Consider the following 16211-nt stretch of genomic DNA (forward strand, 5'->3'; position numbering starts at 1 on the left):
AGACAATCCTGTATTCATCCTTGTGGTCTCTTTAATGAATAAGGATGACAGTGGGAGAAAATGAGCATTGCAAATTGTAAAACATCCATCAATGTGAAAGATTTGGTTTAAAAGGAAAAAAAAATTGACAAATTGCACATTAATAACAAGCTACCCCATCATCAAATGGCAAAGTGGCAGACATTTTTTAATACAACAGGATTTTTACACAAAAATCAACATGATATATACAACAATATTTGCACATTTGTCTTTAAAACAGATCTTGCACTCTTCAGATGCAGCTCACTAAAGTTGTGGCCAATTTGACCATAAATGCTTACAATAAAATCATCAAAATTTACAACCCCCAAACCTTAAAAATCTGGCACAGTGAACAATAATTATTTTCTTCCACATTTAACTAACTTTGTTAGGTGACACTGGCTGTATCAGAAAGGTAAAATTCTTGCCCAAAAAACCTACTGATCACACTTTAACTCAACAGTACATATCAGAGTACAGGCAAACAATAGTTCTTCAAATGATTCTGAACATTGGACACTATCTATGGCAACAGGTAATTAAGCTATCAATGAGTGAGTGATGAAAACAATCCCTCCCAAGCTCAAATATAAGAAATTAATACTGTAGCTAACATAAGAATGTCAAACTACTAGCAGCAGTGTGAAATTCATGACTAAAATAAACAGCACAAAAAAAAACTAATTTAGTGCCATGATTTTTTTTTAAAACTTCTACCACTTTGCACTTAGCCGCTGGTAAAATGAAGCACCATTATTCAGACTATTAGCCGGAGGCTCATAAGCCAGAGGCACCTTAAGCAATTAGCCAGAGGCCCATTAAACCATTAACCAGAGGAAACCTGAACACAGCCTGACAGAGCAAAGAGAAGCAAATAATCCACAAAAATCAGCTACACAAACTGGCAACAAAAAAAATTCAATAGTTTAAACACACACACAAACAAAACCTGGCACAGAATAAAGGCAATCAATGTCACAGGTGTAACTTAGTTTAAAAACAACCCCATTTCCCACCCTGCCCTTGCACACTAAGCATGTCAACAGGCACCACAAAGCTTACAACACTTAGGCTAAGAAAGAATATGGGTAATTATTAAAACGCTAGCAGGATGTACTCAAGGCTTTTTTTTGTAATGCTACAATCACTAGTTTCACCCCATCTATACCCTACCCCTAAAGCTAAACCTAATAGATGGTAATACCAGCGAGGAAATACCTTAATATGACTCTATAGAATAAAATGTACAGTCCTGCCAGCGCTTTTATAAGACCCAAAATATGTTTAGCATAGAAAAAAGTTCACACAAACTTGGTATGCATATACTAGGTCTGTGGAGTAGCCAATGTCTATGTTTATAAATTATACATCACATTTGATAGCAATTGTCTTTCATTTGTTTGTTCAACTTTAAGTACTGTGTCTCCTGGAGAGGCTTCCAGGATATGAGAAGAAACATCACAGAATCAGCACATCCCATTCAAAGAAGAAATAAATTAATCAAACAAACAAAACTGGCCAAGTTGTTTCAATCTGGGGCTGGAGTGGCACAAATTCAACAATCAAACAGGAAGTGCTGTGGCTGGGAACAAAGCCTCTGATAGAATGCAGCAGCCCTATTGATTTTATGTACCTTTGCATAACTCAGAAGAGGGAGAGTTCAGAGCATCATTTCCTTCTGATTGCTGACTACAATGTGTCACCTCACTATACAAGTTGAGTGAATCAAAAAAATCAGTCCTTTACAAATAATTACCTTCAGAATGATAAAATAGATTAAAATTACTCGTCCTTTTTGAAGACCATAAAAATCTTAGCGCAGGGAATCTCAAAGAAACTGTAGAAAGTCAGTCAGCATCTAAGACTCCATGTTAAAAGTACTAGAACATTCAGCACCAATGATAAAATAAAACACATGGTTAGTACTTGTGTGCTTGTAACTTGCTTTGTTGGCATATGTTAAAAGAAACTTTTTTTTTTCTTCAAGAAAGTTGAATTATAAAAACTTGGATGCACAAAGTTTATCTGTAAATAATGGTCATGAGTAGGTGAGAGCGTCTGTGGCTCTACTAAGCTGACACGGGTGTGAGGGGCTTCTGATAAGTCGGGTCTGGGGAATTAGGCTTAAAGCCTTGGCAATCCTGGCAAAATCAGGACGATCTGAAGGATGGAATGCCCAACAAGACATTAGAATTTCCTGGGGAGACAGAAGGAAAATTTAGAGTTCTCGTAAAATGATGTTTTTTAATTGTCCTACATAACAGAAGAAGAATTGAGTACCTTGACTTCTTTAGGGGCAGTGACAGTGCTCAGGGATTGCTTGATTCCCCTTCCCACTTGCCAAATCACAGTTTCACATGGCTGGCTGCGGAATGGCCAGTCATTGCATAGCAGTTCATACCAAACAGTCCTGTTTGCAATATTAGAATGTCAAGAATAGTACAACATGACAGTCGTATACAATTTTTTAAAACTACACTACAGCACACAACATACAGTTAGTAAACAATAACAGAACTAATCTACAGAAAACAATAGTTACAAAATGCAAATTTACACTACATAAAACAGCATAACAGAACAATACTATAGTAGAAAATATGGCTACAGGACATTACCCCCCTGGATATTTCCCCCCCCGGACATTTCCCCCCCGTATTTACCCCCCGGTGCAATTACCCCCCTGTCAATTACCCCCCTGTCAATTACCCCCCTGGGGAATTACCCCCCTCCTCTCAAGTTAAAATCCTAACTCTAACTAGGATTTTATCCCTATACAGGGGCGTAGCGAGGGGGGGGGGGGGGCGGGGGCAGCGGACCGCACCGGGTGACACCATTAAGGGGGGTGACACCAAGGCAAAAAATAGCAAAATATATAAAGAAAAACTCGAGGGGGGTGCATATCGAAAGTTTGAGGGGGGGGTGTGCAAATCGAAAACTTGAGGGGGGGGCAAATCGAAAGTTTGAAAGTTTGTCCCTTGGAAGGGTCTCTATGTCTCTGGGGGGGGGGGGGTGACACTATTAAGTGCCGCCCCGGGTGACACCCGACCTCGCTACGCCACTGTCCCTATATACTACTTTAATCCAAACCTTAAGAAAAATACCAAAACCTAAGCATCCACCTTAGCCTAAATCTTCACACAAAACCAAAACCAAAGCTAGACACAACCCTAACCCTAAAACTAGCTTTAACCCTAACCGTAACCCTAGCTCTAACCCTAACCGTAACCCTAGCTCTAGCCCTAACCGTAACCCTAGCTCTAGCCCTAATCTTAACCCTAGCCCTAGCCCTAACCCTAACCCTAACCCTAACCCTAGCCCTAATCTTAACCCTAACCCTAGCCCTAACCCTAGCCCTAGCCCTAACCCTAACCCTAACCCTAACCCTAACCCTAACCCTAGCCCTAACCCTAGCCCTAACCCTAACCCTAACCCTAACCCTAACCCTAACCCTAACCTTAACCCTAACCCTAACCCTAACCCTAACCCTATCCCTAACCCTAACCCTAACCCTAGCCCTAATCTTAACCCTAACCCTAGCCCTAACCCTAACCCTAACCCTAACCCTAACCCTAACCCTAGCCCTAACCCTAGCCCTAACCCTAACCCTAACCCTAACCCTAACCTTAACCCTAACCCTAACCCTAACCCTATCCCTAACCCTAACCCTAACCCTAAAACGTAACCCTAACCCTAACCCTAACCCTATCCCTAACCCTAACCCTAAAACGTAACCCTAACCCTAACTCTAACCCTGTCCGGGGGGGGGGGGTAATGTCCTACTGGGCGGGGGGGTAATTGACAGGGGGGTAATTGACAGGGGGGGTAATTACTCTGGGGGGTAATGTCGGGGGGGGAAATATCCGGGGGGGTAATTGACAGGGGGGAAATGTCCTGTTCCCAGAAAATATACCAAATTACACTACAGTACAAAATTACACCAGTATACAACAGAACAAGATTACTCTGCATTAAATTATATTACAGAATTACACTACAGTATACAAAGTATGCACTACACCAGTCCATATGACCAGGTTTAACAGATACATACGACAAGCATATCAACTTACCCAAAAGCATACAAATCTGACTTGTTAGTAAAAGGCAGATCAGACTGTGTCTGCTTTAGGGCTTTTAGAGAGCGGATTATCTCAGGTGCCAAGTAACATAACCAGCCTTTAGGTACACTTAGCCAATTATCTTTCCTACAAAAGAAATCAGTGGAGAAATTTTTTTAACTAGGAGCCTACATGTATTTCTAAACACTACTGGTTTGTTAATTTAGTTAAATTAATTGTTACATGTTAATTTTTTTAAAACAATTCAGTGAAGAAATGACCGTGACTTACTTGGAACCTCTACACAGCTTGGTCACATGAAACAGACCAAAATCTGTTATAACAACTTTGCCACTGTCCATAAAAATATTTTTTGTTCTTAAATCTTTATGTACTATATTTCTTGCATGGAGGTAACTCATGCCCTGCAATTAAAAATAAAAAAGTTTTAATAAAAATACACTTTGATGAAACATCCTGATTGAATTGTTCACCTTTTTTTTTAAGTTTATATTTATTTATTGCTATTCAAAATTTCAGAATTTTGACTTGGCTAGTGCAGTAGGAACTATTTTAATAAATGAAATATGAGGGCTATTCAATTAAATAGAGGACTAGTTAATTATTAAGTATGCAATTGATTGAGGACATAATATCCCCTACCTGAGCTATCTGTGATGCAACTATAATGGCCTTGTTAATCTTGAAGATGTTCTTATTCAGGTGTATCATGGTGTACAATGTCTCACCTTTACAAAAACTGGACAACAAAAATACAAGTTGTACATTGTTACATACGTTTTTTTTTTACATTTTAAATGTATTTTTTATGCATAAATATTGCACATGCTTTTGAGAGTGAAAATTGTAAGCCATGGCTGTGACTGTTTTCACCATCCAAATTTACATGGTAAATAACATATACATTATAGAAAATAACATAAATAAAATGTTGAATTACATTTATAAAATGGTAAATAACATATAAAATGGTAAATAACAAAATAAAATGTAAAAGTAAGGTGTACTTGCCTGGTAACAATGGCTAAGTTAGGGGGCTTCATACAAGCACCCATAAATAATACTAAATTTTCATGACGAGTTTTCCTCAGTACAGCCAGCTGAGGAAAGGCAACAAATTAAATTTTATTAAAAGTTTATGACAGGATTTACATAGACGATTTAAAATGAGAAAATATTAAAATAATTCAATGCATGCATTATTTAAAAACAGCTTATTCAAACTAAGGATAAAAGCTAAAATGTCATTTGTTTTTAGTCCATGGATTTGTAAACTGATAACCTTTAAAATCATTTTTCCACTCATACCCAGCCATCACAACCAAATTAGAAATGAATTAGATATTGGCTCAGCTCACCTCCAACTTAAAAGCTGCTAACTGTGCTTCATTATCTGCACTACCAGGAGTATCCAGAAGTTTAATAGCCACATCCCCATGCCAGATACCTCTGTAAAACAATTAAGAAAATGTATGAGCCAATTGAAAGGATAATGACCATTTTTCTCTACTTAAAATAACAGCACTGTAAAAATCAATGCTCAGAAACATAACCACTGGATTAAATAAGATGTAAAGTTGTAGAGAACACCACAGTTAACCTAAATGTCCTAAGTTTAGTTCTGACCACCCCTAGGCACAACAAACTTAGTTCAGCAGTCATACATTGCAGAGTACACTGTCCCTTTATATGCATAGGTCCATGCACTAGCATATGTACACCCAGACCACAACCATTATAACAAACCAGTCTCTTACTTATGTACAGTGCCTATCCTTCCTTTACCAATAACTCCACCAAACTTGAGATCAGCAAAGGGAATATCCCACTCTTTCATTGTTGCCGCCAGCTAAACAAACAGATCAAGGCATGATTAAATACTATATGTTACAATAAAAGTGTACACAATACTACAAGGCATATCTCTTCAATGAGTACTTACACTGTTTTGTCTGTTCCAGCTGAAGGGATCATCCTGACTGTCAACAGAACTATTTCTTTCCGGCATCGTGCGCTCGGATGTGTTACTCTGAAACACCAACAAAATATTTTATAAATTACCAAAGTCAATCAACTTACAAATACTGTTCATTCTGCTACTGCCAACAGCTTTGTAAGACAAACATTATTTTACTTACATCAATTAATGTTTTATCACTATCATTAGATGTGTTGGTACTCACAACATCACTGGACAAAAAGAAAAAAACATTTTGTTATGATAGATTATCATGGTTTTTATGACTAAACAACTTTTAATTCGTGTGAATTGCTTCTTTAAGTTTAACAAGAAAATTTTAAAAAGAAAATTTCAAATTTCACTAAATCAATAAATGAAAGATGACCTAAAGTAAATAGAAGAAAAAATGATGTGCCTGAAACAGGGCATCTAAATCTATCACATACAAGGTACTGACAGGTGGCATGAGCAATTTTAAGAACATACTATTGTTAATAAAAATTCAAATGAGTTTTTAAATTTCTCCTATCAAAATAGTTATCCAAAATTTTGTTTAATGGGAAAAAGTCTACTTTACACTAAAAGAAAAAATCAATCTATGAAATAAAGTACAATGAACAAGTTATTGAACTCACTTATCAGGTGAGTCTCTCCCTTCAGTTGACTTGTAATCAGCTGGCAAAGTTGAGGCAATATCTACATCTAGGTTTTAAAAAGAATAACACTTAGATCATAATGACCTTTTTAACTTACTCCCATACAGCTAGTTAAAGATCTAGGATATTATTTGTGCTGCTGTGAAGCAGCCTCCTGTTTCTAGTCCCACAGAGTGGAGGGTGGGGGGAGGGAACAATCATGGGAGACAGTCTTAGGTGCAACCTACATTATAAACCATGAGCACAACTAAACACCTACACTTTTTAAGTCATGTTTCCTGCTGTCTATTATATTAGAACAATTTTTAGGAATTTCTCCCTCTTAGTAGGAGAGTTCCTAAATGCTACTAGGTGTTGGGCAAGCACCAGTGGATGTAAGATAGTAAGGCTGGGTCCATTTTTATGGTGAAAGCAAAACAGCCTGTTTAGCTTTATGTGACAAATATTCTTGCTGGTAAAACAGGCTCTGCAAGTGGCTAAAGAGCTTAAGGATGAGATGTGAGATAAATGCATGAAATAATGACCTGGAAACTTGAACTTTCTGTGGTTGTAGGGGGATGGTGCAGGGGAAGGAGAAGTAATTGTATCAGATGATGTTTGGTGGCAGGCCGGGGAAGATGGAGACGACGAGTTGCACGACGATGTGTTAGAACCAGAGTCAGGGCCGCCGGGGAAGCTGGGCATGGATAGGACTGGCTTCAGACCCTCATAATCATTGGCATGACCAGGATAGAAGACACTTGAATTTTGATAGCGACGCTGGGACATTGGAGATTCTGAAACATTTGAATTGGAGATGTAGACAAGAAATGCTGGCACAACTACCATGGGTGTGAAATGTCAGTGTATGAGTAACCTGAGCCGTGAAATACTTGCCTTGCCATTCCAGCAGAGCATCAACAGTTGCATCTGAAAGACCACAGGTAGGAGGGGCACGCTGGGCACAATCTTTGTGGAATTTTTTTCTAACAAAACACAAAAGTATTTTCCTATTTAGCTACAATGAGTTTATCTTTACAATATAAGAAACTGGTAAGATTTAATTCATTCAATATACGATCTTCAAATGTCATTAATTATTTAAAACTTAATGTATTATCCAAACAGCTTAGTACCTTTTCTATCCTTAATCTTTCTTTAGCCAGTATACAGTTCAGCGTCTAATGTACCATTTAAAATATCCTATGTTTTGTGTATCATCTAAATATCTTAATTGCATATATTATCCGATTATCTTTATACCTTACTTAAATAATACTATACATGTTTTAGATCAATAATTATCATGACTTTATCAATTTAACCTTTAAGCACAATTGGTGTTATATGTGTAAACATTACATTTATTCTGAAATTAAAGCACTACTACTTATAAATTGCAGTAAAGGGTGAAATAGGGTTACATCAGAAAACAGTGAACAAAAATGTGTCAACAGACAAACCATTTGTTGCTGTTGATAAATAAGATCAGAAGCTATAGGCAGTTGAGAAATAGTGTTTTTTTTATTGTGGTTTTTAATTTGCATTGTTCATATTATATTGGTCAATTTCTTTCTTTTTTATTTGAGTAGGCATTTAATAAACAGAAATAATAAGAGCTTGGCATCGATTAACATTTAACTGTCAGTGCAATTAAAGCTCCACATCAGGGTTACAATTAGATTACAGGTGAATATATTTATGTTTAGTAATTAATGTAAACAAGTTTGCAGTAAATTAATGATTACTTGATTAATAGGTACTAAGCATAATATTTTAATGCAATTATCTGTATTTTTAGTTAATTTTGCTTGCTATTTCTGATATATTTTTATATCTGTAAGCTGTTATGTAAAAATTGTAGAAAAAGCTACAGCAATGCGGCAGCTGAAGTCAGACATAATTTACTGGTTAACAACTTAACTTACTTGCTTTCAAATTTGACTATATAGTTACTTGTTAACAACTTAACTTACTTGCTTTCAAATTTGACTATATAGTTACTTGTTAACAACTTAACTTACTTGCTTTCAAATTTGACTATATAGTTACTTGTTAACAACTTAACTTACTTGCTTTCAAATTTGACTATATAGTTACTTGTTAACAACTTAACTTACTTGCTTTCAAATTTGACTATAGAGTTACTTGTTAACAACTTAACTTACTTGCTTTCAAATTTGACTATATAGTTACTTGTTAACAACTTAACTTACTTGCTTTCAAATTTGACTATATAGTTACTTGTTAACAACTTAACTTACTTGCTTTCAAATTTGACTATATAGTTACTTGTTAACAACTTAACTTACTTGCTTTCAAATTTGACTATAGAGTAAGAATTTCTTTAAGTATTAATTGACTTACTTGCAATTTTTACATGTTTTCCCACGAATGGCAAACGTCATACAGACATCACAAGGAGCAAGCACAAACATGGAAGAAGTAAATCTAAAGGTGGGGGGAAGGTGGAGGGGCAACGAAAATACAATATCAAACAATAAGCGTGCCAGTAGCTTTGTCTCAATATATAATTCCATTCTCCTAAGACCAGAGATTAAGAGGACTATCCCAGGGCTCAACCTAGTTGCAACTCAATTTATACTTTAAATTTGTTTAATGGTTCGTGGTAAACTTATAAGGAAAAAAAAAATGGTTTTAAAACTTTTAGTATGAGTGCAGTTTGTTGAGCCATAGGATGGTAATGAAGCTAGCATTCAAGTGAGATCATATTGGATGCTGTAGCATACAACTGAAACATGAGAGAAAACGCTACAGTTAATGCTCCTGCTCCTGCCTCTCCAAGCTTGAAATCACATTGTATCAGTATACTTTTCTACTGTCAAACCCTATGATGTTAAATAGCATCAAAGTCCTTATTTTTTGGTAACAAAATGAAAAAAAAAATTTCTAAGAAATAAAATCTCATAAAACAATAGCTTTTTAATGTAAAAAAGTACTCAATTAAGGTTATCCATGTAGAAAATATTAAAAGTTTAAATCGCCATTTTGAAATATTAGTAGCCGAAAAAATATTGTGATTTTTCAAAATTAAAAGCAATTAAAGTGACTCCAACAAAAAAGAATTTGAGAACCATTGGACTTTGATTGCGATTTTTGTAACAACATTCACTGATCAACAATTGCTAGCTAGATACAATAGTGACTAAAACATTCAGAGTTAATGCCAAGTAACAATGGCAGCAGTGTTAATCAACCAGTAGTTCTCAATTGGATATACTGAGCCCTGCCATACAGCTAGTTAGCCTAGATATGCATAGATGTGCAGATACAGAGGGAGCCGTGGCATGCAGAGATCACCAGCCCTTACTTGCAGTCTTTACATTTGTAGCCCAGTATCATCTGTTTGTGGCAGTAGTCACAAGTGGTGATCTTAAACGTGTTTGCAAACCTTTATAAGTAACATTCAGGTTTTCATTAATCAATTTTCTATCAGAGAAACAAAATCATTCCTAATTCAAAAGTAGAAGTTTTGATTATTGTTGATTTCTTAATTCTGTCTAAAACTAATTTCTTTCCTTTTTCTTAATTAAGAAAAGATTAATTAAGTTGTATTTAATTTTGAATATAAAGAAAAATTTAATAACGACAATATTATTTCAGCACTTATTAAATACGTTATAATCATGTTTAAACTTGGTGTAAATTAAGTTCCAATTTTATTTTTACACAATAAAAAGTAACAAAGTTTGGAAGAACTTTTAAATCCTATGAAAGATCATTTTGTCTTGCAACTTAAGCAGAAGGACCTCTTGTGGAAATCAAGGTGTAGACTTTATGCTGTACTTTCATAAACAGATGGTTATGTATGAGAAAGGTTTATAATAGAACACAAAATGATTCCCAGAGACCAATTACAGCCTGCAATTATTTTTATAGTGATTAAACTTTGTAGGTTAGCATCTTTAATAGCAGTAAAATTGTGTTTATACTACTAATAAGTTTGCAATATGATGCTGATGATAGAAACATAAAAATACAAAATAATTTTAAGAATTAAATTTAGTGTTCCAATCATTCTTAATTAAATTAACTTTTCCTGAATTTAAAAATCTATTTTGAAATGTGGCACAAAAACTATGTCCTAATTAGATGAGCCTTCTATAGTTCCCATTTAAAAAGCTTCTTTAAATCCTGAAAATCAAATGTAGGTTAGCTATGTCACAGCAGACATTAGTATCCAGAGTCTGGACACAAGTTTTTGTTTAGACAAACATCTGACAGTGACATAAAACTACAGGTCATGGCAGTGCTTGCTTGTCAGATATTTTTGTTTTGTTGTAGTTCAGTATGTATATAAACATAGCATAGTAAAATAAATAATAACTTTCTAACCAGAACACCTGTACTTAAGCCTTTTTACTGATAAAGATATATTTAACATATATTTGTTTACAATTATGTCTTAACACTACAAGACAGTATCTATCCTTTTATAACAAATATTTTTTCAATTATTCTTTTGAAATGTTGCACATACCTAACAATGAAATAAAAATTCACCAAATATTTTTAGGATTCAAAAAGTATACAGATAAAAATGTACCTGTGATATATCTGGTGGTGGATAATCTTTTTAGGAGTTTTGGGAGACTTGGGAACTGTCAGCATGTCTTTAAAATTCAAAGATAAAATATTTACATCACAATGATGCATGATAAAATGCTCTGTAAATCATATTAAACTAGAAATATTTCTACAAAATTTTATAATACCCTTGAAATAAACTATGACATTTCTAAAGTCTTTCATATGTTAGTAATGAATGAAAAGTTGAATAACTGAAAAACAAACTCTACAAACAGTAGATAAAACTAAGTGGGTGAAAGGTTTCAAAATGTGTTTGTTCCAACCCAAATAAGACCAAGCAAATTTGGTTTTAAAATGTTTCAAAGCCAAGAAGCATGCCAGGAAAAACCTTAAAACTTCCAACCAATTTTCTGTTTCAAATTGTGAAACATGTGATTTCAGGCATGGGGTTGTTAATTGGATAAGGTGATGGTTTCTAAGGTCATGACTAAAATAATACAAAGTTGAGGATGTTGACACAATCCTACTTCCCAATACTAAATGAATTGGTCATAAGAAAGCATAAAATATCTACAGAAAGATGTTATAATGTCAAAGTATGGATTATTAAAGGTTCTTTTTAAAATTAAAATTGTTTACTTCTAAATACAAATGCATACAATTAATATAAATAATTTATGCACAGTACAGAGTACAGAAATCAATAATTAAATAGAATCTTAAGTATCTAATACTAATTCTTAAAACCACAAGCAGGCACACTGCTACTATGTTAATGACTTTTTTTTACTTTCAAGAAACATTAACTTAGCAATTAAACAAATGAGGTAGAAAAATAATTAGTGCCATGACTAAGATATAATATAGCAAAGAGAAGAAATTAATGTAAGCTTACTAGGGTACTTGTTGTGTTCATCAAGCAAAACAGCACTCAGATCATGCTTGTAAGGCGGGGAACGGATTGGGGAGGAACAAACAGGGGATGTATGACCTGATGGCCCTCGGCTCCCGGCCTCTGAGCCATCAGTTGACAAACGACGTCTGCTAAACAAAACCTCATGACTGCCTCCTAATTTTATGTTGATACTTGAAGGTTTATTCTTCTTGTTGCCTCTGGGTTAAGTAGAATAAAAGAATTGACAGTATATTCTACTGCAGTAAGTTGTTATGAATTGAAATACATCTTACAAAATGAAATGGGGAAATTACACAAGTTTCAATACAATGAACTGTAACAAAAATTATAAATTAAAAATCTAAAGGACAACTTACTTGATTGGATCAATATCCACTACCTTGTTGGCTAACTGTGACTCATGACTTTTGCTTTTTGTTATAGATGCAGAATCAGGGAACAGCATGTAATTTTTCATTGGGGGTGGGGTTATGGGGTATTTTACAGCTGGACTACTGACAGATTTTGAGCGGTGGGGTGGGGGAGAGCCATTATGCGGAGAAGGAATAGGAGAAGAGGGGGTACTTCTAGGAGGGTGTATGTCTGAGATGTTGGGGTGAAGGGGCGGAGGCCGTCCTTTTCCTCCTCTTTGGATAAATGCTTCATTCTTCATGGTTAACAGCTCATTAGATATTGCAGAATACGAGGGGGCTGACCGTTGCTGGTGTTTGGGTGAATTGCCAGCAGCAGGACTATTGGTGGTGGAACGGGAGGCAGCTGCAGCAGCCTGTAACCATGCAAGGTCTGTGAAATGCCAGTCATGATCTGTTATAGACTGGCCAACTATTTGTTTTTCTGTGGAGTTTTTTTTTAATAAAAAATATGTTACAAATTTTCATATTTTATTATAAGCTAGGTTTCTTTTCATTTACTTTAGTAATATTATTTTAATTACAAATATTTCCTGTTCACTAAAACCATATAAATGGGTGGAAAATCATTATAGTCTATAGCAATAATATTGTTATTTCAGTTCCCAAAGTCAATAATACTGCTATTTCAATTCCCAAAGCAAACAAACATACAGAAATGTAATTTGTGTAATCTGAAAGAAAGATTTCAACTTTTAAGAACAATCATATTTCTTAAAGCAATGCTACATTACTGCTATGAAACTTCAAGTAATATCACCTGTACATGATAGCAAATTTGTGAAAGCTGTTAGAAGAGTTTTTATTTCCAGTTCAGAACAATCATATTTTTTAAGCAATGCTGTAAGTGTCTCATTGTCCATCTCCATCAGGTTTGAGAAGCTATGCCCTTCATTTAAAATGGCCTAGAAATGGTTGAAACATTTTGAGATATACATGTTGCATGAATTAAATAATAATTTATGTTCATCATATATTTAATAAAATAGTATAATTTTCAGAAACAGAATAATAGTAATAATCATTACGTAGGTCTACTTTAATTTACATGTTTCAAAAACAGAATAGAGAACATGCTGGAAAGGGATATGAAATACAGTAAATTTACCTAAAAAAACATTACTTACTTTGATTGCATCATTGGGAATCCCAACAATCTTGAGCCAAAGCTCAAGCTTTGGATAATCCCTTAAACTTTCTGGGATGACATCAAGATTTAATTTCCTTTTGGCTAAAATCTGTGTTCCAACCATGCGTATTATCTTGCTCTGAGGGAATAAAATTAGTGTTTACATATCAATTTATGCCACCATGAGAAATAACTTAAAGGAGTCAGCTATAATTAAAGAAAGTCCTAGATGATTTTTCATGTCACATTGTGGGCTATCAATAGATATATTCAGTGTTTTTTTTATAAGAATGTAGGCCAAAGTACTTTCCTTTTAAGCCTGAAACTGAGAAATAAAATAATCAGCATTGCTAATGATAATTCTTTGGCATATTTATTTCAGGTTCAAAAGGTAATTATTAAAAAACTGAAAAATCAGACCTTGCATCATAATAAATTGAATTGACAGTCTGTGATTTTTATTTAAGTAAGTCATAAGCACCATCATATGATAATTCAAAATATCAGACAACTACATCTACTTTCTTAACCATAGATATTTATATAATAATATGGTTTAGAATTCAGAAAAACTATTACTTTTAAACTGGTTTAGTCTAGGGTGCAAAAATATCAGTAGCTGGTTAAGATGGTTAAAAGCAAGACCATTTTTTTTAGTCATTAAGCTGACACTGAAAAGGCTATAGGCCTACCAGAATGGGGGGGGGGGCAATGTCAGTAGAGAGTAAACCAGTGTTGAGAATAATTATTATATTATATGTCCTATCTGCAGTGCCACCTGGTAGTTAAGGACCAAGATAGTTTTATACACAACATTTATAGCTTAGCTCTATATAGTAGTATTTCTCTCTAACTTGGATGCGTGGTCGGTTGCTAACAACAATATGGCGCCCGGACCGGACGTCTGATTTCCGGTGATTTTTCGGCCAAATTCCAGAGACCTTCAACTAATTACATTTAAAAATGTTTACCACGCGCAAAATGGCGGGATTTCCGTGTCATAACAACAAACCATAAGTGGCAGGGTTAGATATGCCAGAAAAGCATTTTAAAATTTGGTTTGGAGAACGGAGGCTAAATTCAAAAGTTGGTTTCATTAAAATTAATAGAATTTAAAAAATATCAACAGTGTAGGTACAGAAATGAGCGAGAACGTAAAGCATTATTAGTTTTATCAGTCTATGAAAAAAGAAATCAAATATTGTGAGCTGTTTTTTTATAAGACCGGCGTCCGTATCACAACCAATTTATTTTTATTTTTTAAAAACCACGTGACCGCTATTTGGTGATCACTAGTGAGGAACTCTTGTGCATGGAGTCTAACCTGATTTGTGGTTTTCTTTAGCTTCAAGCTTAAGAAGAGTTGTCATGGAGAGATGTGTTGGACATGGTAGTGATTGACAATAAATATTAAATTAACTAATTTAGTTCAAAACGAACTAAAAACTCCAAAATTAGTGCCTAATGGATTAAATATGGATGTCTATTATTCAGTGGTCATGTTTAAATTGATAATTGCGTAAATTCTAGATTTAGTGAGAAAAACTACTATATAGATATGTCTCGATACATTTTTTGTGTGTAGTGTAGGCCCCTATACTGATTTTTACTTGTTTTGACACTTGCAGTTTAGGACTTGGAAAATGTAAATATAAGGGTGCTGATTTGACTTTTTACTATTTGAGCACTGAGTACATGTAACAATACATAAGTACAGTAGGCCTACAGCACTTTTGGAGTCTTCTATTTATTATATGTCCATCTGCAGTGCAGCTCAGTAGGTAAGAACCAAGAATGTCCAAGATGATACAATTTTATACACATTTTGTATACAGTAAAGAATTTTAGTATAGATCTAGAGGTCAGTATAGGAGGAGTTAACAGATATTTCTGGGTACATTTTTTTCTGGGTAGTGTATTAACTTGTTTTGGCACTTCAATTTAAGACTTGGTAAATTTAAATATGAGGGTGCAGATTTGACTTTTTATTATTTGACCACAGTACAATAGTTTACAATAGACTTGAATTTCCCTACAATACAGAGTCCAGCAGACAGTGACAGCACTGGTACTGGTGGAGTCTTCTATTTATTTAGTGCATGATCAGGTAGGGCCTATATAAAAAAAAACGAAGAACAAAGAAAGACTATGAAAGGGTTTTCGTTTTGTCGTTTAAACTTGCCTCGGCATCCTTAATTTCATTTTGGACAATTTTGTCAGTTGAGGCACACTGCGTCCTCAGTTCCTGCAAATGCACGGACGTGAAATCTATCATAGATTGGTTGGTTGCGCATGTTTTTAATGCATCTTGAATGGCTTCTGAAGACATTTTCGGAGCGCTCAAGGCCTACAACTACAAGCATTCGTATTTATTAACATTGACTAAAACATAATGGGGTAAGATTAACCAAACATGAAGCCTGAAGAGTGTCTGTTTATGTTACACTTCAGAGCATCTAAATTCCCGTCTTCCGCCATCTTGATTGAAAACGCATTTAGATCTC

At 34.8% G+C, this 16211-nt stretch overlaps 1 protein-coding gene across 2 annotated transcripts; it reads right to left on the reverse strand.

Annotated features, from left to right (window-relative positions):
* Window positions 1–161: 161 nt before the first annotated feature.
* On the reverse strand, window positions 162–16197 carry LOC131934828 (kinase suppressor of Ras 2). 2 transcript variants are annotated; one of them, XM_059290958.1, is made up of 20 exons: window positions 15890–16197; window positions 13706–13846; window positions 13339–13483; window positions 12525–13002; window positions 12148–12365; window positions 11269–11335; window positions 9069–9152; window positions 7599–7687; window positions 7247–7498; window positions 6702–6768; window positions 6245–6296; window positions 6049–6135; window positions 5864–5955; window positions 5465–5555; window positions 5118–5206; window positions 4749–4845; window positions 4377–4510; window positions 4098–4232; window positions 2305–2434; window positions 162–2221 (listed from the first exon to the last, which is right to left on the reverse strand). In XM_059290958.1, exons 1-20 carry the CDS (start codon window positions 16034–16036, stop codon window positions 2063–2065), a joined length of 2754 nt encoding a protein of 917 aa, XP_059146941.1. In that variant the 5' UTR covers window positions 16037–16197; the 3' UTR covers window positions 162–2062. The 2 variants fall into 2 exon arrangements, with proteins under 2 accessions (XP_059146941.1, XP_059146950.1); XM_059290967.1 differs by lacking the exon at window positions 9069–9152 and adding an exon at window positions 10033–10113.
* Window positions 16198–16211: the final 14 nt, after the last annotated feature.

Source organism: Physella acuta, unplaced genomic scaffold, assembly GCF_028476545.2.
Source record: "Physella acuta isolate Inbredline_101_S28 unplaced genomic scaffold, ASM2847654v3 ptg000012l, whole genome shotgun sequence".
Lineage (NCBI taxonomy): Eukaryota > Metazoa > Mollusca > Gastropoda > Physidae > Physella > Physella acuta.